The sequence below is a fragment of the Taudactylus pleione genome, unplaced genomic scaffold (genome assembly GCF_031769625.1).
Source record: "Taudactylus pleione unplaced genomic scaffold, aTauple2 ptg000451l, whole genome shotgun sequence".
NCBI lineage: Eukaryota > Metazoa > Chordata > Amphibia > Anura > Myobatrachidae > Taudactylus > Taudactylus pleione.
In genome coordinates, this window is record NW_028284853.1 from 8,845,092 (window position 1) to 8,867,715 (window position 22,624).

Sequence of the window (22,624 nt, forward strand, 5' to 3'; positions counted from 1 at the left end):
GACACACACATACGAATGAAGAAGACACATAAAACACACACGTTCACAGTGTCCACAAAAAGCACAAACACACACACAGAGCTCTGCACATTCAGCAAGTGGCTGGTTAAGGAGAACTCGCACTGCTGTGCTCGACTTACCGCCTTTGGCTTGTATGGGGGTTGCACTTCTTTCCTCTCCAGCTTTTCCCAGTCTATGTATCGAAAGAAGGCATGGTCCTTAATGTCTCGCTCCCCCTCTGGTCCGCAGCCCAGCCGCTTTCCTGGGTGTTTTGTCATAAGCTGCAAAAAAAAAAAAAAAGAGGTCCTCTATGTCATGAACGTTAACACAAAGTTTACATAGTGTACTATCTTCATGCTGTGGCTTAACAATAGCCCCCGCAGATGCCGTGGTGGCTTGGGGGCGCCTGCCTGTGGCCAGTGTTTATGCAGATTCCATGCAGTCTAGCCGCCCGCTTGGAATGTGCTGAAAATGTTCCTCCAAAAATGGTCGCCGCCTAGGAGGAGACAGATGCTAGAGGTCCTACTTGACCTGTAGCGTCTGTCAGGGACCAGGAACGCTGGCGACGTTGGGAGAAGATACAGAAAGCTGCATCTTCTGCCATGAAACCCCTGGCAAGGAGCAAGGAACCCAGAGCATGAGACCTCTGACAATGAGAATGGAACCCAGAGCCTGAAACCCCTGACAAAGAGCATGAACCTAGAGCATGAGACCTCTGACAACGAGCAGGTAATTTAAAAATAATTATAAGCCTTACTGTGGCGCATAAAATGGTGTCAGAGGCATAACTGTGTGTTGCACATTGTGTAATGGGCATTACGGTGTGTGTGGCATATTGTGTAATGGGCATTACAGTGTGTGGCATATTGTGTAATGGGCATTACAGTGTGTGGCATATTGTGTAATGGGCATTACAGTGTGTGGCATATTGTGAAATGGGCATTACGGTGTGTGGCATATTGTGTAATGGGCATTACGGTGTGTGGCATATTGTGCAAGGGGCATTACGGTATGTGGCATATAGTGTAAGAGGCATTAAGGTGTGTGGCATATAGTGTAAGAGGCATTACGGTGTGTGGCATATAGTGTAAGGGGCATTACGGTATGTGGCATATAGTGTACGGTGTGTGACAATATGTGAGGGGAATTATTATAAGAAAGAAAAATTACAAATAATGGAATGGTCATGAATCAGGATTTATTTTTTCTGTGGTGGCCAATGTCTGGGCGTTCAGGTTGCAAAACTGGGGTATAAGGTAGCCTTTTCCTGCAAGGCCACGCCCCGTACAGTGAGGCCACACCCCTTTTGAAGCAAGCCTCGTAGACAAATTCTTTATTTTTAAAATGTCTATGGGGCATGGGGGCGCATTTATAACTGTTCACACTGGGAGTCAAATTGCCTAGAAACGGACCTGTTTGTTTTACAAAAAATGCCATGGGGGGAGGTGCAAGAAACTTTTTTGGGCAGGGGGCATCAAGATCTATAGTTCCGCCACAGTCTTCATGAATTGCTTTTATTCAGGCAATGGGGCGAGAGGTCATTAAAAAAAAACGCGTCAAAGACTAGCAAGTGCCAGGGTGACATCTCTACATCGTGTTCGAAGACTGGCCTTATACCTGCTTTATGGGAGAGCGCATGTATTTGCTGCCAAACATTTCATTCATTTTAAAATGGAAACATCATATGAATAATGAAACTCTGATCTTTGCTGATCAGTACTGTTGCAGGATAAGTGCAAATATATACCATGTTATGACCCAATCCACAAATGCCAAACATTTTATTCCGGGAAAAGCTCACATGTAACCGATCAGGAAGTCAGAGTATGTGGGGCTTACTGAAAGAAGGGTTTAGAATTTGTGCAAGACTTTCACTCACGTAAGAGGACCTGAAACGGATGCCCCTACAGAGGTGGTGCACATCAATACTACCCATATAATTTTAAAGAGAACCCTTGTGTCTCTCGCTGTCACCTTCCAAACCACACAACCCTGGTGCCTTTGGCTGCCAACTTCCAAACCGTGTGCAGCAGATGCGCAGACAAGCCATCAACCATCAGACAGCACTATGCGAGCTGCCCCTCTATCAGACCGCACTATGCGAGCCGCCCCTCTATCAGACAGCACTATGCGAGCCACCCCTCTATCAGACCGCACTATGTCAGTCCCTCTTTCTAAACAAACCCGTGTGACACAGAATGGCAGGAGCAGGCTACGCCATGAGTACCAGGGACATTATTTTAGAAGCGCAGTACATATTCCTCTTTCTTCTCTAGAACTAAACCAGGGTGCCCAGCTGGATGACCTTAGGCCCCGATTCGGAGATTTACGGTAAAAGCACAGCGGCTGCGTAGCTAAAGTATGCAAAAAGACGCCCCACTGCAGACCTTTCTGATCCGCTGCTGCATCCGAAAACAAAGCATCGGATCAACTGCTTGACCATCCGAAATCTGAGCAACCATCAGCTTACTCAGGCCGGCGACATCACGCTGCTGGGGCCAGTGAAACTGCATCCAGAGATGCAGCCATTGGCTATGGTACGCCCAGAAAATGGGACAGACTCCCTCACTTTCTGCAACGATCCCCGACGACGCCACTCAAACGCCAGCAGCATGTCAATCGTGCTGTGCCTTTTGGGGCACTGCTGCCAGCGTCGCAGGACCAGGTCTGCACATGGGAATGGGTATGAAATACTGGCGGCTGAAGAGTCCAAATCCCAACCGTGAAAGCCCGATGAGTGAACCCTAACCCTCCTTTTGAGGGGCCTAACCCTAACCTCCCCCTGTGGTGCCTAACCTTCAACCCCCTTCCCTTCACCCTAAACCTAAGTCTCCCCGCACCCTGACCCTAACACTCCCGAGGGGGGTGCCTAACCCTAAGCTCCCCCTGGGGGTGCCTAAACCTAACCAACCAAGTAGCTGCAGGATTCCGACGCCGGTATCCCGATCTCAGTCGTTATACCGGCGTCAGGCATTATGCCGGGCGGCGGGATTCCGGCGTCGGCATGTCGAAGGCAATATCACTACATCCCGTACACATGGCCAGTGCGGCTCCTGCACATAAGCAGATAGAGTAGGGGTGGGCAATAAGCAGCCCCCCAGATGTTGTGTTGTAAAACTACACATCCCAGCATGCCCTGCCACGGTTTTGCTATTTGGTCATGTGAAAAATGTTGCAATGCATGCTGGGATTTGTAGTTTAACAACAGCTGGAGGCCCACCCCTGAGATAGAGTGATCCCTGTGCCCCCTAGTGGAGGAAGAAGAAAAAAAAAAACATTGGAGATTTACATACATGTCAAAATTACAGTCTCTGAATCTTCGTTCCACAGCAACTGCTTACCATGGCGAGGGCCATAAGGTGTGCCCACAAATTTACTGTAGTAAGAGTATCTCCATCTACAGTAGCAGAGATATGACAAATGGTGGCCGCCCGGAGCTCACCCAGGAACCAGAATTAAAGTAGGAAAAGCTCAGGAAACTCAGGTGGGTGACACAATAAAACTACGCAGCACACAAATGTCACAAGTGGGAAAGCAGCGTGCCTACATGACAAGCACTATACATCATCTGGTCACCTGTAAGACGCACCTCACCAGCCTGTGGTCCTCTAGGTGTCGTGAAACCGCAAATTCCGAAAACAGCTGGGGAACCACAGGCAGGCAGCCGGTCTCTGCTTTGAGAGTGCAGAGTTGAAGACCCATTGGATACGGCAATATGATGTGTCCCCCAGATAACACATTCATATATACGAAATCGTAATGCATTTTTTTTTTAGTCTATGTTCTGAAATGTGCATACAAAATATTTACTGTGCAAATGAAGAAACAGAGGATTCTATGACTTGTTTTTGCTTAGCAACCAATACCGTTGCTAGTGACACGGAAAGATGAGCCTGGAATAGGAGAAGGGAGGGAGCAGATGTGCGGGAGGAACAGCAGACGCTGCTATATAGACCACTGTGGGGAAGGGAGGTAGCACAGCTGTGGTTCTTCTAGCACAGAAGAGATGCTGCAGAATGAACAGGTATTGAGGGAATAATAGGGATTTACATCCTAAATTTCAAAGTAATTGGAAACGACATAACTGGAGTAATGACCTAATTGTATGATCTTACAAGGGAACGGCTACCAACTAAACTGCGATGTTTAAACCGTTTAAATGCAACCTGTGATTTACAATGTGCAAGATGTGTTTGTGGCTGATCGGTGCCTTGTTGTGACCTGACCGCATCAGGCAGCCCCACGCTTACACAGGAACACAAGACGTTTGCGGCGAGGGTATGACTCTGTGCCTTATAGCACAATGCTGGGTAGACCGTGCCACTGCCCAGCACTACCCAGCCATGTCCTATTAGCTCTGTTTGAGCGGCGGAGAAGCAGATCGATTGTAATCAGCCTCCGCCAGCCCTTGTGCTGGGAGCCCTTTTCTGTGCATTGATCCGTGGTCTGTAATCAGCCAGCATGTGCCAGGTCGCGTGTGCACAACATATGCGTTAGCCCACACCCCTCGCACGGAAGAGGTGTGGAGCCCAAGGGTGCAGTTTTGCCAAAATAGATTAATATTAGCACAGCAGGATTCACACCCAGGTGGCAGGATGATCATTTATAACACAACGCTCTCAAGAATGCCGACAAGGCTCGGAGCTTGTGGATTACCTTTAAGGGACATGACCCAAGAAAAGGGCAGCAACAGTGAATGAATAGGATACAAAGCAGCTCCTTAGAAATGTGAAAAATAAAGAGTTTCAAACAGATACATGGTACAGTACTAACAGAAAGAAAGAAAACATAAAAGAGATAATGGATTGACAAACAATATGACTTGCGTGAATGATGAAAGCTGTGCATTTAGGTTTTCTTCCCGGGTAACCCAAATTATATTAATTCAAGACGTTCTGACGGTACCTCCAGGCTAATTGAATTTCCATGCCTTGGCGTCTAACACCTTGCCTGGTGTGGTCACATCGTTTGCAACCAGTGCATTCCCTGACATGGTGGCAAACAATGCAACCAGTCAAAAACGCCCACTGGCAGGGGGGACTCCAGTCTCCTTTGCATCCCCCCCTGTGTCTACCGTACTGCCAATCACTGCTGATCGGGCAGCCCGGCAGTACCCTCCACCTGGCGGGAAATGTAAATGAAGCAGCCCTCAGCCCCTGGTGTTCCCCCCCTCCCCCCCCATGGAAATGCCAATTCACGATGGTCTGATATATTTCTGGTCGATATTAAAATCAATATTAATGTTACTAGTATTCCCTTGACGAACCTTTCGCCAATTTGAACCCAGAACATACTAGGGGAAAATGCTTTGCTAGATCATATGTTAAATACTATGGAATCAGGTAATAAAAGATGCGTGTGAAACATATCCGGCTAAGCCATGCCCTTTTATGTTTTTTTTTTTTAATTGGAACAGTTCGCCAATTTGTAAGTGCGAGGATATATTTGGCCAAGGACTGTGAAGCAAAATGGGCAGTTTCCAGGGGGTATTGCAAGCTGAGCCCCTATAGATGCAAATGATAATGCACGGTTACTCCGCCTCACCGTCTCCCAGCATCCAGCGGCTACTGGCAGCTCTCGTGGAAAGCAGAGAAATGAGGTTTTGCTTTCGAGGTGTAAACCCGGTGAGGATTGGCTGGGAGTTGCGAGTCTGGAATCGACGTGTTGGAGAAAGTAGGCGAGGGAAGAGTGCCCCCCCTACGGCATTAGCCTCACGTGTTGCGCTGCCCACGCACCCTCCCTCATTATGTAACAGCTACGTCACGCAGCCAGGCGGTCAATCGCCGAACTGGGCAAAACGTTAACAGTGTTCGCACATGGTTAGGGCGCCGGGTGAGAGCACACACCACCAGTAGTGCGTGAGAACCACAGCCGGTGGCGGTCACCCCTATCCCGCTTCCCCCGTGTCACTGTGCCGGCTAAGTGTTCTGGTAGTTTTCTTGACACTTCGATTGTTTTTTTTCTTTCATCTTATACAGTTTTATTCCAAATTCTGTAATTTATTGCGGATTAAAACCAGTCACAAAAGAATCACATTAATATCTTAATTAGTCTTTGAGATATTCAAATTCAAAGAGCGTTTCGGGACTAAGCAAATTCTATATATAAGAAGTGTTTAAAAAAATATATATATATTTTTTTTTAACTAAACTCCTGTTGGATAAGTTCTAAGTAGATGTTCTTGAACTAATTCAGTCATAAAAAACTGAAAATGTCTTATTTTTTGTAAAAAAAAAATATTAGCCTAAGCGGTTAAAGCAGGATTTAGTTTTGTGCACCTATCTCATAATTACGGCACATGGTATAGCTGTGTACTAGTCAGAGAATATGGATGGTACAGTTGTAGAATGCGTTTGCAGAGGTTCCCTTCATGTTCTGGAAGGAGTTCTAGAAAGTTTGGGCACAGTTCTAGAATGATGTTCTGGAAGGAGTTCTAGAAAGTTTGGGTACAGTTCTGGAATGCGTTTGAAGACGCTTCTCTGGGAGGTTCTGGGATGATTTCTGAAATATCCACATACAAATTTACAAGATGTTCTAGGATTAATTAGTATTAGAGGTTCCTCAGAGGTTCTGGAGCTAGTTCTAGAAAGGTTTTTTAGAATGTGAATGTAGGATGTTCCTGGAATGTGTTTTAGGAGGTATCCATGTGTTTCTGCAATACATTTCAGGGGCGGTATAGATTATCCTATGTGCTAATGTACGCCAATACCAGATGACCCACTTCCATAAAAAAGGACTCTCTCTGGTTCTTTCAATTCTCAGGACAGGCACATTTATAATGCTACAAAATAAGAGCGCTGAATATCAGTCCGATACTTACTCCTTTGCATATAGCTACAGCTTCCTTGGACATAGACTTGGGATAAGCTACATTGTGCTCCATAATGGACTGGAATAGTTCATCCTCATCCTCACCTTCAAATGGAGCCTGTACAGGAGATAAGTAGTCACCAGCAGCTCTCACATCTCTTCCAAGTCACATGATTAAAAAACTTAGACGGTACAGAACACAAGCAATGAAGGAAAGGGGTAACGAAGAAAGGAGGTTAATGAGTTTAATGTGACCAGAGACAAGTTAAAGCATTGAAAAATGTAGTTTAAACCAATTTAGTCACCTGTCCGGCTAACATCTCATAGAGCAGGATGCCGAAGGCCCACCAATCCACTGACCTCCCGTATGGCTGGTAAGCAATGATCTAAAACACAGAAATACACTATTACCACACAAACATCTGCCAGCACCCGAAACGTACAATGCGCTCCTGCCAACAGGAATAATCCTATTCCCATTCAAAAGTACAGTATGTATGATAAACTGAGCTCAATAGATATCCTACTTATTACATTAGAAAATACCCCTGACTTATTTGAGAGTAGAAAGCGCTAATTACAAATAGGGATGTGCAGCTTGGATTAGTTCGGATTTTCCCCGCCAAAAATCGGGTCTCATAAAGACGTAAAATGTCATCATTCATGGACAAACGTCATCATTCATGGACAAACATCATCTTTCATGGACTTTTGTCCAGTGCTCAAAGTGGTAATTTAGAGGTGGGGGTATGGAGATTGAATCCCCCCCCTATGGGCCCCTGCTTCCATATCACCCCATTGTACTTCTACCTCCCCCCCACACCCCCCTCACCCTTCTCCCTGCCTGCTCCCCTCTCTCACACCTTGCTTTTACTGATTCCCTTTATTTTCCACCCCCTACAATAGTTAGCCTGCCTCCCTCTGTCTGCCCCTCTCTCACATTCCCTCTTACCTGCGCTGCTGGAGTGGAGCCACCGGGATCCTCTGGTCTTCTTCACTGCAGTTTACCTGGCGCCGCTATGAGCCAATGAGAAGCTGCCATTTGGCAGCTTCTCATTGGCTGGCGGCTGCGAGCCTTGCCATTGGCTGGCGGCCGCGAGTCCCGCGATTGGCTGGCGGCTGCGAGCCTAGTGATTGGCTGGCAGCCGCACAGTGCGTGGTGCTTACAGTGCAGCCGGGACCAGGTACTTTGTCCCGGCTACATGTCAGCACCTCCGCTGCCGCGATTGAGATGTGTCCCCTGCGGGACACATCTCTACACATTGCTGCCACTGTTTCAGCGCTGGGATCCCATACTAGATCCCAGCTCTGGTGCATTCTCTAAAATTAAGTGGGGCCGGGAAGTACCGCCCCACTTCGACCACTGCTTTTGTCCAGGAATGATGATGTTTGTCCATGAAAGATGATGTTTTGCCTCTTTCAGAGAGCCGATATTTGGTGGGAAAAATTCAAATTTGGCTGGAAAATCAGAACTAATCCGAGTGCATTTCCCTAATTTGAAATAGTTTTATTTTTGGACCAAATGTGGTTAATTTGCATCTTGCCCATCGGAATGGGCATATGCCTCTTCTTAAGCCTTTCCGTTGCTTTTAGGGGTCATACATAACATGCACACAGTATTCTGACCTCCCAGTCACATGATGGAAATAAAGGAGCTAACTAACTATTCAGCTAAACGCCTCACGCAGCACTGAGGTTCCTGACAGAGTTATAGGTGAATGTGAGAGCAGAGGGCCTCACTCTGCAGACCGATGGTAGGGCCTGCTGGCTGCACTGCTGCAATGTAACTGAATAGAGCTCTCAGAAAACCGCAGAACCTCGAGAGCTCATTCTTCATAGTGACACCTATACCAGGGAGCCTTTTCACCTCAGGTATATGGCATTGTACCATGGTAAAGAGGAAAGATATTAAAAAAGATAAAAGTAAAAAAAAAAAAAAAAAAAAAAAAGAATATACTGTATGATGCTGCACATTATTAGCTCACATCCAGCCGTCTAATCTAGAACATGCCATGTGAGATAATCATGGCAACAAGCCCGGTCCCTGGGGACAGCAGCCTGCAACATAGACCTTAATGCCACAGAGTGCAGCATTGTAGGTACCACAACATAATGAGCCCTCAGGGTGTGTGTGTATATATTTATACACACACAAATGCATTAAATCATATACAGAGATAACCTAATCTTGCCTCTCTTACACAGATAGATTGTGGAGCCTCGGCGGCATTATGGGTCAGTTTACCTCTGGTGCAATGTAATCCGGAGTGCCGCAAAACGTCTTTGTCGTTACTCCGTCCCAAATATTTTCCTTACACATCCCGAAGTCGGCAATCTTGATGTGGCCTTCTGAGTCCAGCATGACATTGTCCAGCTTCAGGTCCCTGAGAGGAGAGTGCATTACAGAATGGCAACCCTGCACTACCACGTATGCCACACGGGCAAACCTGCGTTACAGAGGGCGTGACACATGGGAGCTGCCCTAGTACCACATAGGCAAGTACAGCACTGTTCTACGATGGGCACCACACAGATGGTAGTAATCCTGCAATCTCGTAGGTGCCTAAATAGATGATGATTAATACAGGCAACCAAGTCAATACAATTGGGATATAAAACAGATTAACTCATTTCCACAAAGACACAAGATATTTATTAATAGGATTCATTTGAAATAAAGAGAATCAATCTGTACTTAAAAACAGCACTAAAAGAACAATAACATATAGCATTGACAGCGCTGCAACAGACGGCTTGGTGCAAGCTGGTGTGTGTATATAGGGAATCGGTATGTCATACGGCCGGATGTCAGCCTGGCGAATGAAATACCGACACCGGAAGGCCGGCATATGGAGGTCCCGACAGGGTAAGTATAAAGGCTATCCCTAACCCTCCCCCCCCCCTAACCCTCCCTTAGTGGTGCCTAAGCCTAACCTCCCCCCCAGTTCCTAACCCTAACATCCCTTCAGGGGTGCCTAAACCTAACCCCCCTCCCCGCACCCTAAACCTAACCCTCCCCAGCATGTGTTCTAATAGAGAAGATTATAGAAGGACAAAGCTGAGTTTCTTATTCTGTCTCACATACACACAGTGTATTATTCCCAGAGCACTACAATATACCAAAAGTATTAGTAACAAGGGATCCAATTATAACTATGGCCCGCGTGTACTTTGTGCACACATATAAAAGGAAGATTCTTCCTGGAGATGAACACAATTGTTTATCCAATGGACAATATACATCTGAGGAGCACAACCCATTAGTGAATTATGAAGCCGCATTGTTTGTGCGGGTGTGGATCCAGCGAGCCTTCTCATACCATCCCCCCACGTCTGCTGTATTCCTTCCAGCTGGATTGAGAGTGATACGGACTCATCTGTTCATTTACAGTTATTTATACAGTCATAAAGAAATACTGCTACTTGTTAAATATACAGGTGCCAATTTCTTCGTGCCCCCAATGTCTTATCGGTTCTCAACGACTTCCTGCACCTCTTTGCCATGATGCTGACCCCCCGCAGGAACAGCGCACGCATAGTCGCTCTCTACCCCTCTGCCACCTGTATGTGTATTTTGTGCACATAATACTCTACCTGTGTCTCCCGGGAAAAGCCACCTCCCAATCACCCTCCAGCACATTTCACATTACTGATACTGTGCCTCTAGATCTCAACTGCGCCACTGCGTGCACAGTGTAACGCATGAGTCATGCGAGTCTCTAGGGTTTTTAGTGCTCACTCAGTAGCAAATAAAGAAACTACTTTACTCTGTGAACATCGACTTTGTGGGCGACACTCAATGAAAAAGGCAACTCAATGCAAACACTGCCCGGTTAATATTTATTTCCTAATAATCAAACCAAAAATATTCACTGGTTAATATCTGTTCGTACATAGGAGCTTGGTACCACAGTTTGCTATACAAAGTCTAATTCACAGCAGCATAAAAGAAAACTCAGGCTTGGGGGTAAAATCAAGTTCAAATTCTATGTTTGCGTGTCACTGGGATGACAAAGCAAATCTATTCATCCCAATGGAAAGGTGTGATCATAATCATCCTAATTGGTGCTGATTGACGAGCCAGCAGAGACACATGCTAGGGGAAATCATGGTCCATCTGTAATCCACAAATATGATTATTTTTCTAACATACCTGTCGCTTACATACAGTGATCTGAATCACTATTCATAAGCATAGAGCCTATCCATTCTGAAGGAACTAGTGACATCCCATAAGGCACGTTGCACCTCATGCCTCCATGATGTCCTTCGCTCCTAGGGAAAGGATAGTCTCAATATTGGTGCAGCCCACTAAAATACTGTGTGCAAATGACAGGAATAATTGAATTGAAAATTGCCTCAAATTTTTGTACAAATGTTTGTGTGGTGGGGAACGGAACCTTTTATGAGAAGTTGCTCAAGAAATCTAACCAGCTGTGCTGTAAATAGGTTTTAAAACAAGTCTTTAAATAAAGTTGTTCTTGTTCGATATTGAAAACTCTCTCTACTTGCTTTATGGTAAGGGGCTAGTGCCTCTCTGGTGTAAGGAGGTATAATAATTCCACCTGCAGTCTATCCACAGCATGGATGACTTACACCAAAGGATGAAGTCTGACTGCCTTTCATAAACATACATACATGATAAAGTGCTGATAGACACAGATACATAGACAATAGCAAATCTATCATATATTGTTCCCCGATGTACGATTTTGTGTTTGACCTACCGGTATACAATGCCCTTACAGTGCAGGAACAGCAGGCCGATGGCTATTTCAGCTGCATAGAATCTAGGTGGAAAGATATGTGAGACATAGTTAGTTGCATGGTGGGACTGGAGCACAAACAAGCTAGATGCCACCAATATATATCATGTACCATGCAATGAGAGGCTACTACAGCTGCCATTAATATGAATCATGAAGGATGCAGGGCGTGGAACAAGTCTTCAGCAATCCTCCATACAAAATGCCTATAGCATTAATGAAGAACAGGTATTGACAAACCATCTTCAGGGATACTAATATCCCTGAAGACAGTTCATCAATAAATTGAAATGTTGGTAACTCTTTTGAAGTCAGTTTTTTTTTGTGAATAACAAGTCCCGGAGCGCCACGTCTGCCGTTTACTGCACTTGTCCTCTCTTTGGCTTTTTTAGCTGGAGCACCAGATCCAAGTGTATGTTAAATATATATATACACACACACATACATATACATATACACACACACACACACTGCATCTGGAAAGTATTCACTACGCTTCACTTTTTCCACATTTTGTTATGTTACAGCCTTATTCCAAAATGGAATAAATTAATTTTTGTCCTCAAAATTCTACACACAATGCCCCATAATGACAACATTAAGAAGTTTTTTTTGAGATTTTTCAAATTTATTAAAACAAGAAACACTAAGAAATCACATGTACATAAGTATTCACGGCCTTTGCCATGAAGCTCAAAATTGGGCTTAGGTGCATCCTGTTTCCACTGATCATCCTTGAGATGTTCCTACAGCTTAATTGGAGTCCACCTGTGGTAAATTCAGTTGATTGGACATGATTTTGAAAGGCATATACCCGTCTATATAAGGTCCCACACTTGATAGTGCATATCAGAGTACAAACCAAGCATGAAGTCCAAGGAATTGTCTGTAGACCTCTGAGACAGGATTGTCTTGAAGCACAAATCTGGGGAACGGTACAGAAAAATATCTGGTGCTTTGAAGGTCCCAATGAGCACAATGGCCTCCATCATCTGTAAATGGAAGAAGTTTGGAAACACCAGTACTCTTCCTAGAGTTGGCCGGCCGTCTAAACTGAGTGATCGGGGTAGAAGGGCCCTAGTCAGGTGGTGACCAAGAACCCGATAGTCACTCTGTCAGAGCTACAGCATTCCTCTGTGGAGAGAGGAGAACCTTCCAGAAGGACAACCATCTCTGCAGCAATCCACCAATTAAGCCTGTATGGTAGAGTGGCCAGATGGAAGCCATTCTTTAGTAAAAAGCACATGGCAGCCCCCCTGGAGTTTGCCAAAATGCGCCTGAAGGACTCTCAGACCATGATGAGACAAAGATTGAACTCTTTGGCGTGAATGCCAGGCGTTCTGTTTGGAGGAAACCAGACACCGCTCATCACCAGGCCAATACCATCCCTATAGTGAAGCATGGTGGTGGCATCATGCTGTGGGGATGTTTTTCAGCGGCAGGAACTGGGAGACTAGTCAGGATAGAGGGAAAGATGAATGCAGCAATATACAGAGACATCCTGGATGAAAATCTGTTCCAGAGCGCTCTTGAGCTCAAACTGGGGTGACGGTTCATCCTTTAGTAGGTCAACGACCCTAAGCACACAGCTAAGATATCAAAGGAGTGGCTTCAGGACAACTCTGTGAATGTCCTTGAGTGGCCCAGCCAGAGCCCAGACTTGAATCCGATTGAACATCTCTGGAGAGATCTGAAAATGGATGTGCACTGACGCTTCCCATTCAACCTGATGGAGCTTGAGAGGTGCTGCAAAGAGTAATGGGCGAAACTGCACAAAGATAGGTATGCCAAGCTTGTGGCATCATATACAAAAATACTTGAGGCTGTAATTGCTGCCAAAGGTGCATCAACAAAGTATTGAGCAAAGGTTGTGAATACTTATGTACGTGTGATTTCTTATTCAGAATTTTTTTATTAAATTTGCAAAAATCGCAAAAAAACTTTTTACACGTTGTCATTATGGGGTATTGTGTGTAGAATTTTGGAGGACAAAAATGGATTTATTCCATTTTGGAATAAGGCTGTAACATAACAAAATGTGGAAAAAGAGAAGCGTAGTGAATACTTTCCAGATGCACTGTATGTATGAATGTATTTTTGTGTATATATATATATATATATATATATATATACATACACACATACACATGGTATATATACAATATATATATATTTATTTATTTTTTCAATTTATGTGAGGCATAGATAATGATAAACATTAACGATGTGGAGCCATACTGAATAATATACAAGTCAGCATAAAATATTTTTAACTTAAAAAAAGCCAATATATCTTTCTGAAGCCAGGGAATTCGTTTTCTATTCTCAATTCCCAGTTCCCTCGTTCCCCCCCTCCATGTGATTACTCTGTGGTTATAGTCTTTCTTCTCTTAAAGCAAAAAATGTAGATATTTCCCTTGTGGGATTTTCAGCCTTTCGCTTGAGCAATGTAGATAAAGAACTCACCATTTTCCAAAACCATTCTTTTAAAAAATAAAGTCACAAACCTAAATTAAGGTACCCTTATGGATAGGATTCAGGATATAGTTAATAAACGTCAAAAGTGTTACTTGGCATCTGTCAGCGTAATTTGGTATTTCGGACAGGTCTCTTGGGAATTTACTTATCTAGAGAGGGATTCCTTCTCTTGATTGGGCAGACCTTGTTCAGTTTGTCGAAGCCCCTCCCCATGGAGTTCCCATTCATTAGAAAAGTCTGTAAGGGAGGTGGTCTGACAACCTCAAACAAGACTCATTCAGAGGGAAGGAAGGCCATTGCTTTGTGCAGCATGAACCACTGAGTGCTGGTAAATAATATCTTATTTTTGGTTGCCTAATTTCACCAAAAACATAAAAATTTGTAATAGTGGGTGTAATCAGCTTGTAAAACCAACCTATATTTTTCCAAAATGGATAACTCAATGGCATCTTCCAGCTTCAGCGCTTACTTGTACTTACACTGCGTGAGGTTCCTTAAATCTACCAACTTGCTGGATTTGGTACATAAGGTCCCCTCCATTTACATATTCCATCACAAAATAGAGGCGGTCCTGTAAAAAGCCATAGGAAAAATGATTACAGTGAGCCCGATCGCACTGCAGATCGAGGAGACAATACAGCAAGTCTGGAACATACAGACACACTCCTAAGTGCAAATGCTCAACAATTTAGCAAAATTATTTTATTGCCTGCAAGAATCACTGCTTCCACTGATGCATATGTAAAGAACTAACTGTTGGCCAAATGCCTTCCAAGTGCAATATCTGCCCCTAAAGCCAGGTACACAGTGGAGCGTTGTCGGGCCGATATGCCGTTTTTTCATAACTTACAGCCCTACATCGCTCAGTGTGTACACATGATTCTGCCATCAAACCTAGCGTTATCGCTAGTGGCGCCGGCCAGTGCATTGTTAATGAATGACGTAACAGTGATCGTTCGTCGTTCATTAAAGTCATCCAGTGTGGACACACAATCACTATTCACGGGCATTTGTTCTGATGTCGGAACGAATGCCCGTAGCTCCAGTGTGTACCCAGCTAAATGAATACATTAGGAAGAACAAAACAAGAATTTATTCAAAATTATGTATTACAGGTTGAGTCTCCCATATCCAAAATGCCTGGGACCAGGGGTATTTTGGATATCGGAATATTCCGTATTTTGGAATATTTGCCTACTATAATGAAATATCTTGGGAATAGGACCCAAATCTAAACACAGAATGCATTTATGTATTATATACACCTTGTACACACAGCCTGCAGGTCATTTTATACAATTATTTCAATAATCTTTGTGGCTCAAACAAAGTTTGTCTACATACATGAAAATCATTTATGTTTCATATACACATTATACACACAGCCTAAAGGTATTTTTATGCAATATATATAATAAGTTTGTGCTTTAAACAAAGTTTGTGTACATTGAACCATCAAAAAGCAAAGGATTTACTATCTCAGTCATGCTAAAAAAAAATTCAGTATTTCGGAATATTTTGATATGGGAGACTCAACCTGTACTTCTAAATGAATGGCTCTACAGTATATCCACTCCTAATCTTCTCATACCCCTTCATGACCCCACCCTCCATAATGGTCACAAGTTGTGTTTTTATTAAGACCCACTTAACCAGTCGGCAAATCTGGAGCTTGTTGAACAGCGTGGATCTAGAGCCCCTTCCCTGCATGGTGAAAATGTGACTGCTCTATACAACTTGGTTATACTCTAATACACCTCACAGGGCTAGGTCTTAATTATTAAATGCTTTACTGCACAGCATATAGGGGAAGGTAGGACAGCTACAGGAACATGGCGGCCTGGCCATCAATCATTATTTCCATTAGGCTGGAGCAGAGAGCCGAGCGGTGGCACAATGAGCAATCATCACGGAGATAACCAGTTGGGTAAGGATAAATGAAGAAATAAATAAATAATAACCAATTTTGTGGTAAATGGATTGGGTGGATATTACTTAGCTGCTGGGCCCATATCATCAAATTATACTTATTATTATTTGTAACATGTTTAAAGGGACGGTATAATCAAAACGTAATGTGTCTTCATACACTATTGCTGCAGCGGCGCCAAACCGTCCTCCTCATTGCGCCAGGTCCCGTGCAATGCGGCTTGCGTTAGGCGTCTTTTTTGCCAAAAAATGTCTGTCACAATTAGATGTGACAAACCGCTTCACGGGACTGCACTGATTCATTTGATATGTGACACATGTATTTCAGTGTGCAACAGAGTCTGGATCTGATAAATGCTACCATGCAGCGCCCGCAGATTTTTTTCGCTCCAAGTTCCGCCGTCTGCCTCAGATGCACAACAAAACATACAAGTGTCGCATATGAAATTAATCGGTGCAATCTCTTGAAGCTGTTTCTTGCATCCGATTGTGACTAAGACACAATTCCGAAAAGAGAAGATCCTTGGCGCACGGGACCTGGTGGTTTACTCTCGCCAGGAGTCTCACTCCGCATGGCATAAGCGTAAGAGGGCACATCTGTACTTGGTGCCCTACAACACAGTGGAGCAAGCCATTATGTGTACTGAACCAATACGCCAGAGAAGTCAGACTGTCAAATTCATGAAGCACCAGTAATAACCTCAGAATACTAGTGAACTTCACGCCTCAATGAGGTCACTGGTACATAGTGATTGCTACTCCTGCGATAAATGGATCAGCCCAGACAATAGAGGTGAGCTGTGATCTGAATTATGGCTGAAGTGCATGCTGAAGCTCTCACTGTTGGCTGAAGCCTCTCTCACTGTTGGCTGAAGCCTCTCTCACTGTTGGCTGAAGCCTCTCTCACTGTTGCTTCCGCAAACTGATTTCAGGGGGTCAGGCCCTCCCCATCCATCTCTTACCATGGTCTGGAAGCAGGAATGTAGCTGCGTGAGGAAGGGCGGCTTCCCAGCCAGTCCCAGCACCCTCTTCTCAACCATTGTGCATTCAACATCGTCATCCTGAATCACAACGTCCTTCTTTAGAATCTTTATTGCATACAGCTCATCCGCCGCCCCCTTCCTTTCTGCAAGTATAACCTGTGAGGAAGGAGGAGAGAAATATTAGACTACGTTGGAACACAAAGTACAAAGTATTTGCTTCCAGGCTTCATGTGCAAGATTATGGGTATGTTTTGTAACGGAGCGCAGAGGGCTTGGTAGTGCTGCTTTAAATGCATTGTGGCTTTAAAGGACCACTAAACCAGAAAATTGAAAATTTCAGATAGCAACGGCGAAGGTAAAATACATTATTCAGTGTTATCCCTCCACCACAGCTCTGTAAAAACGCAGAAGAGTGACACTCTGCCCCATTATAGACAACTGCAAACCCTCTTCCCAAGCATCTTTATTTTTATGTATTTTAATGGAATCTGAAACAAGTTAGGAAGGGAGATTGCAGTGATTTAAGCTGCTGTGACATCACTGGCCCTGCCAGTATATGAATACCCCAAAGCAGACACTGCATTTCTTCAGAACCTGTCTGCAAGATTGTCACCTCGCCCTCAGGACAGGAACCTGCTGCAGAGGGGTGAAAGAAAGCATAGTGGACATATACAGCAGAGGACTATGGGTAAAGGGTAGACACATGACAGAGATTCAGTGAGATTGGTTCATTAGCACAACCGAACTGCTAAAACAATTAGGTAATGAGAGGGTTAATGCAAAATCTTATTTGGAGGGAAGTTTATTATTATGGAGGAGTAAATGATTATGGCCATTAAGGTTAACTAGCAAATCATTTTGCAAATGGCCATGGTCCCCACAATCCTTAATCCGGCCCTGAAAACAGTGTTTCACTATCATTAAATTGATGGGTTTGTAAAAATTGGCCTTAACCTAACTATATGTGTGGGCAAGCTGTACCAGGGTCCACCTATCCAGCAATCAGGCCCAATCATCGATCACGATCTCTATCTGGGCAGCTTTAACTAAAGGACGTCATACGGCAGAAACTCTCGGATGGAATCTCTGGCTGGTGGCAAGATCTCAGAGGTGACCCTAGAATGTTTCGCACAGACAAAGCACAGGTTGATGTATTCCACATTTAGGAAGGGAAAGGAAATTTGAAAAAGCAGAAAAAAATATATATATTACATGACATGGAAGCTTGCCATGAAAAATCTTTATAGAAAAATTCATTTTAAAAATGACACGTTTACCATCAAACCTCTACTGCAAACATAAAATAAAATCTGATTTGGATATTGCATGTCGGGTGAAAGTAAGTCAGGCTCTCTCGGCGATCAGGCAGGGTTATCTGGTTGTCGCAGAAGAATAAAAACAGGGAAATGATACAACGGCTGCCGGCTACCTGCTATCTTTTCTACACAAGACAATGAGCCCATCTCTCGCAGGTGAGGAGCGGCATCTAATCACAGCTCACAGCGCGCATCTGTAGAGGGGATAATTAGCATATTTATAATGTTCTGTCACACGCTCTTCTCACATCAGACGCGCCTTTTAATATTTTTTTCCTTTATGTTTGCTCAATTAAAAGGAGAGAATCTGGGAAAAAACGCTGCCTTTCTTCCCCCAGCTGCCGCACGCCCCTGTCTCTGGCTGGCAGATTAGGTGCTCGTCGTCAGCTTCAACAACAACAACAGGACAAGTTCTGCTGATGAATACGCTGCTTTGTTTACGACATTAAAAAGCTTCAATTCTAGCACCAGACTGGAAAACCTACCCAACTTGTTCTTGATATCGACAAAATGCAACTTGCGCAGCCACTTAATTCATTCCGTGCCGAAGCAGCGTGGCATTGTTTCGGGAGGGTTTTTATTTATTTATGTGGTTTTTATTATTACTTTTCCAAGATCCCATTTCGCTGCTGGAGGACTACACCTCAGAAACCTAATTCAGCACCTTTGATTTATCAAGTGAACAGGTGCAGGTTCAGCAGAATTGACATATAGAAATGTAAACACCTCATTAGCGAAAACTTTAGCTATAAAATAAATAACATGAGGCCTAATTCTGCGCTGTACGCTAATGTCGCCTCTGCAGCGTCTGTGTACGCCGATGCTATGTGCAAATGTCGCACCTACCTGAGATAAGAGTGTACTATAGCAGCAGGTGACTTGCCAGGTAAGAGTGACCCAAGGCTATGCCAGTAAATTCCCAACACATATACTGTACATATTCTCTATTTCTTATAAGATACTTTTTCCGTGACCAATGTTTCCTCAAAAATCGTATACTGAACAGCACCTACCTTATAATGTAACACCCGAGTTACTTACAGCGGGCTGAAGAACACCATAAAGTAATCTCATAGTTTTTTTTACTACAGCACCACCATCTACTGAAAGATCACCTATTCCCTTTCTTCCACTTGCAGATGAGCTACACGTAGCGCCACTGGCCCTTATTTACAAAAACTATTGGTGAGATAAAGCCTGTGTTTGATTACGGATGTCATAACTTTCCAGGGTAGAACCTGCAGAGAGCTCCCCGGCGTCCCAGTGCAGGGACAGCTCCCCGGCGTCCCAGTGCAGGGACAGCTCCCCGGCGTCCCAGTGCAGGGACAGCTCCCCGGCGTCCCAGTGCAGGGACAGCTCCCCGGCGTCCCAGTGCAGGGACAGCTCCCCGGCGTCCCTGTGCAGGGACAGCTCCCCGGCGTCCCTGTGCAGGGACAGCTCCCCGGCGTCCCTGTGCAGGGACAGCTCCCCGGCGTCCCAGTGCAGGGACAGCTCCCCGGCGTCCCAGTGCAGGGACAGCTCCCCGGCGTCCCAGTGCAGGGACAGCTCCCCGGCGTCCCAGTGCAGGGACAGCTCCCCGGCGTCCCAGTGCAGGGACAGCTCCCCGGCGTCCCAGTGCAGGGACAGCTCCCCGGCGTCCCAGTGCAGGGACAGCTCCCCGGCGTCCCAGTGCAGGGACAGCTCCCCGGCGTCCCAGTGCAGGGACAGCTCCCCGGCGTCCCAGTGCAGGGACAGCTCCCCGGCGTCCCAGTGCAGGGACAGCTCCCCGGCGTCCCAGTGCAGGGACAGCTCCCCGGCGTCCCAGTGCAGGGACAGCTCCCCGGCGTCCCAGTGCAGGGACAGCTCCCCGGCGTCCCAGTGCAGGGACAGCTCCCCGGCGTCCCAGTGCAGGGACAGCTCCCCGGCGTCCCAGTGCAGGGACAGCTCCCCGGCGTCCCAGTGCAGGGACAGCTCCCCGGCGTCCCTGTGCAGGGACAGCTCCCCGGCGTCCCACTGCAGGCGATAGCTCCCCAGCGTCCCAATGCAATCATTTTTCTTACACAAAATATTTTGCTCACAACGCATCTTTCCCCACCATGTAATCCCCCAATGAACACAAATTAACAGGATTATGAAAAAGATCCTATGGCCACGTACATACGTCTTTGTTTACTTGCTTCTAACATGGGAGCAGAAAAGAGATCAGCACTCCCTTAGGGATTACTGATCCCTATGGAGCAAAGGACTCACTATACACTTTTCCACCAAAAACCCAGGTCCGACCTGGGTTTTTGGACATGGTTCCAACCCTGGTCAGACCCATTTACACTGCACCTTCGATCTGGGTTACTCCCAGGTCAGCCCTGTTCACACTGAACTCAGGTCTGTCCTGCTAAACCTGTGAGGTCATAAAAAGTGGGAGGTGACTGCTCCACAACCACCAATCAGCTCATTTTTGGCATGACCTAGGTCGGATAACCCGGGTCGCACAGTTTACACTGCACCATTACCCGGGTCCATCCTGGGTCCAACCCTGGTAGCTACCTGGGTTGGATTGCTGGGTCACTTGACCTGGGTTATTTTTCAGAGACCCTTTTACACTGAGCTGCGACCTGGGTAGACCCAGCAATAACCCAGGTTTTTGCTCTGGTGTAAAAGGGGTATTAGGGAGATGACTAGTAGAGCCGTGACATGTTCTATTTCCGGAGGTCCCTGCTCTGCCATTCCCATCTGTACCCCCATGTGCACAGTCAGTCTGTTACTCAATAGGCCTCAGTTTGTAATTAGGAAATGATGTGAGCCCTATGTTTTGATGGTATGGGGAAGACACAATCTGGCACAAAGCAGCTGACAAGTGAAAAGTAAACACAACCAGGTGTCATGTGGACCGCAGTTAGGGGTGGCGGCTCAGTGTTATACCACCCACAAAACTATCTTCTTACAAATATAGAACTATACCCAAGAAAAACACTGGGGACACAGCTACTGCAATCTGGCTAACCTCCCCATGATTGCCCATGTGGCACAAGAGCAGAAACAGTCTCCAGACGCAGAAGGGCGACATATTGCTGAGATAAAGGACGATGGACGGTCATGGCTTCCCTGTGAACTACAAATATCTATACAATGACTCATTTATATGTCATGTCTCTCACTTTCACTGTGGCGCATTATTATAGCCACGCCACACCACCGGTAGCCATGCAGAAACGCCAGTCACCAATGGCTGCTTGATTATTGGTGCCCAATTATTCTGCTGCCTTGCAGTAGCCACACCCACTTTCCCCACCATCAGCTACGATTGTTAATTCGAGTCCCTTATGTATCGCGTGTTCCCAACACCGCTTAGATTGTAACCTGATTTGGGCAGGGCCATTACTAAGTTCTATTTCATTATTTATTTGTATCATGATCCCTTCAGTGAACAGCGCTGTGTAATAAATTGATGCTTTCAATAATAACTTATGTTGCTAGCAAGTTCGACAGGATTGTGTGTGATGTTTTCATTTTAAAATGATCTCCATTAGGACATTGTGCTCACAAACAGGCATTACATCCGCCCATGGTGTGAGGTCATCGGAAAATGAGCATAGCTCAGGCTGTCCTAAATAACAACAGATCTCTATGAGGAATGCAGGGTTAGTGGCGATTGTACATTTCTAACACCCCTAGCAGCCCTGGACTGTCTGCGCAATCTGTATCCGCCAGACGATGACCGTGATACAATGCAGAATGGGATACCTCCTCTGGGGATTATTTATTAACACTGGCTTAATAGTGCAAATCTTCACTTAAACATCAGCAACCAGACATTTGTTTTCAACTTGCATCATACAGATAACAGCATACTACTGATCAGCCGCAATGCTCCCAGAGCAATCAGATGAAATACAGACGCCGGCAGCTGAAGATCCCGACAGGGGAGGCAAGTAGGCTATCCCTAACCCTCCTTTAGGGGTGCCCAACGCTAGCCTCCCCCCTAGTGCATAACCCTAACCTGCCCCCAGGGGTGCCTAAACCTAACCCCCCCCCTCCCCCTAACCCTCCCGGGTAGGAGTCTAAACCTCACCTCTCCCCCGGTAGTGCCTGACCCTAACCCCCATTACCATTATGCCATGTTAGTAAATAACTCTCTATGGGGCAATTCAATTATTGGCGGCCACGACTGCAGAGTGCTGGAGAAACGGTCAGAACACTGGCATCTTGTGGCCACCAACATCGCATACTTTCCCCGGAACTAGAGGTGGGCGGGGGGGGGGGGGATTTAGGAAAATGTGCAATGTTCGGTTACCACAGTTCTCCGTAATGTGTGCCACACATCGCGGATAACTGAATTGCCTTCTATGAGTGAGCCGTTACCATT

General features: G+C 45.5%; 1 protein-coding gene across 2 annotated transcripts in view; it reads right to left on the minus strand.

Moving 5' to 3' along the window:
- PRKCB (protein kinase C beta) overlaps positions 1-22,624 on the minus strand; it is a 226,648-nt gene that overhangs the window by 13,988 nt on the left and 190,036 nt on the right. For both annotated transcript variants that reach the window (XM_088448218.1, XM_088448217.1), the window contains exons 10-16: positions 16,946-17,122; positions 14,534-14,625; positions 11,538-11,600; positions 9,056-9,194; positions 7,116-7,196; positions 6,821-6,928; positions 141-281 (exon numbers count right to left, since the gene is read on the minus strand). In XM_088448218.1, coding sequence (XP_088304344.1) covers positions 141-281; positions 6,821-6,928; positions 7,116-7,196; positions 9,056-9,194; positions 11,538-11,600; positions 14,534-14,625; positions 16,946-17,122 — 801 coding nt within the window. The remainder of the gene's footprint in view (positions 1-140; positions 282-6,820; positions 6,929-7,115; positions 7,197-9,055; positions 9,195-11,537; positions 11,601-14,533; positions 14,626-16,945; positions 17,123-22,624) is intronic.